This window comes from Chiloscyllium plagiosum, unplaced genomic scaffold, assembly GCF_004010195.1.
Source record: "Chiloscyllium plagiosum isolate BGI_BamShark_2017 unplaced genomic scaffold, ASM401019v2 scaf_89061, whole genome shotgun sequence".
NCBI classification, from domain to species: domain Eukaryota; kingdom Metazoa; phylum Chordata; class Chondrichthyes; order Orectolobiformes; family Hemiscylliidae; genus Chiloscyllium; species Chiloscyllium plagiosum.
In genome coordinates, this window is record NW_025159269.1 from 1 (window position 1) to 1511 (window position 1511).

General features: G+C 67.5%; 1 protein-coding gene across 1 annotated transcript; it reads left to right on the forward strand.

Moving 5' to 3' along the window:
• The first annotated feature begins 74 nt into the window (after window positions 1-74).
• LOC122545151 (urotensin-2 receptor-like) lies at window positions 75-1159 on the forward strand. The gene has a single exon (XM_043684295.1). It carries the CDS (start codon window positions 75-77, stop codon window positions 1155-1157), a length of 1083 nt encoding a protein of 360 aa, XP_043540230.1. The 3' UTR covers window positions 1158-1159.
• The last annotated feature ends 352 nt before the right edge of the window (window positions 1160-1511 follow it).

The following is a 1511-nucleotide window of genomic DNA, read 5'->3' on the forward strand; positions in this document are numbered from 1 at the left end:
AAAGCGCCCCCCCACCCACCTCTCCACCGACACCTGAGAGAGGGAGAGCGGAGGGGGGTAGGGGCGTAACCAAGATGGCGGATGTCAACCAATCGGGTTGGGCTTCCAACCGGTCCTGGGGTGGGGAGGAAAGGGAGGGGCTGACCGTCCCGGGCCTGGTGGGCGCCATCTTGTCCCTGCTGTGCCTGACAGGCTGGGCGGGGAACGCCTACACCCTGGCGCTGATGTGCCGCCTGCCCCGGCCGGCCGCCTCCCTGCGGGCCCACCTGGTGAGCCTGGCGCTGGCCGACCTGCTCTACCTGACGTCGGGGCCCTTCGTGGCCTACAACGGGGTGGCCCGCGACTGGGCGTTCGGCCAGGCCGGCTGCCGGCTGCTGCTGACCCTCGACCTCCTCACCATGCACGCCAGCGTCTTCACCCTGACCGCCATGAGCGCCGAGCGGCGGGCGGCCGTGGTCAGCCCCCTGAGGGCGCGGGGCCGGCGGCGTCGGCTGGCGCTCCTGGGCCTGCTCTGGCTCCTCTCGCTGGGCCTGGCCCTGCCCCTGATGGCCGCCATGCGGCTGGAGGAGCGGGCCCTGGACGACGGGGAGACCCGCAGGCTGTGCACCCCGGCCTGGGGAGAGGAGGAGGTCAAGCTTTACCTCACGCTCCTCTTCGGCACCAGTTTCCTAGGCCCCGGCCTAGTGCTGGCCTACCTCTACGGAGGGCTGGCTCGGGCCTACTGGAGGTCCGAGACCCGGGCTCCAGTCCGTCGCTCGCCCAGCCTCAGGGTGCTAGGCCTGGTGTTCACCATCGTGGCGGCCTACTGGATTTGCTTCCTGCCCTTCTGGCTTTGGCAGCTGATCCCACTCTATGACGCCCGCGCTGCCACCCGCCTTTCCTTCCGGGCCCAGGGGAGGGTCAACGAGCTGGTGACCTGCCTGACCTACGGCAACAGCTGCTTCAACCCCTTCATATACACCCTGCTGACCCGCAGCTACCGAGACTACATCAGGAGGGCGCGCAGAGGCGCTCCGGCGGACGGGCGAGGCCGGACGAGACCGAGGGGGCGTGAGGAGGCCGCGACGGTGCGGGGACCGCCGCGGGGAGGCCGGGAGGGCCAGGCCGAGGGACGCGCAGAAGATCGGGACGGCGCCGAGAGGCCGGAGGGACCCTAGAGAGACGGTGAGCGACCACTTGGGGCGGGAGGGAGTTACGTGGAATCCCATCGAGGGCTGGTTTACGGACAGACTAACAGACCCCCGGGAGGGAGTTACGTGGAATCCCAGCGAGGGCTGGTCTACGGACAGACTAACAGACGGTGAGAGACCACTTGGGGCGGGAGGGAGTTACGTGGAAGCCCATCGAGGGCTGGTTTACGGACAGACTAACAGACCCACGGGAGGGAGTTACGTGGAATCCCAACGAGCGGCTCGGGGTGGATTATATACAGAATAACAGATACCCCGGGAGGGAGTTACAGACTGGAATCTAATCGTGGGGTTCGGGGGGTTTATATACAGAATAACAGA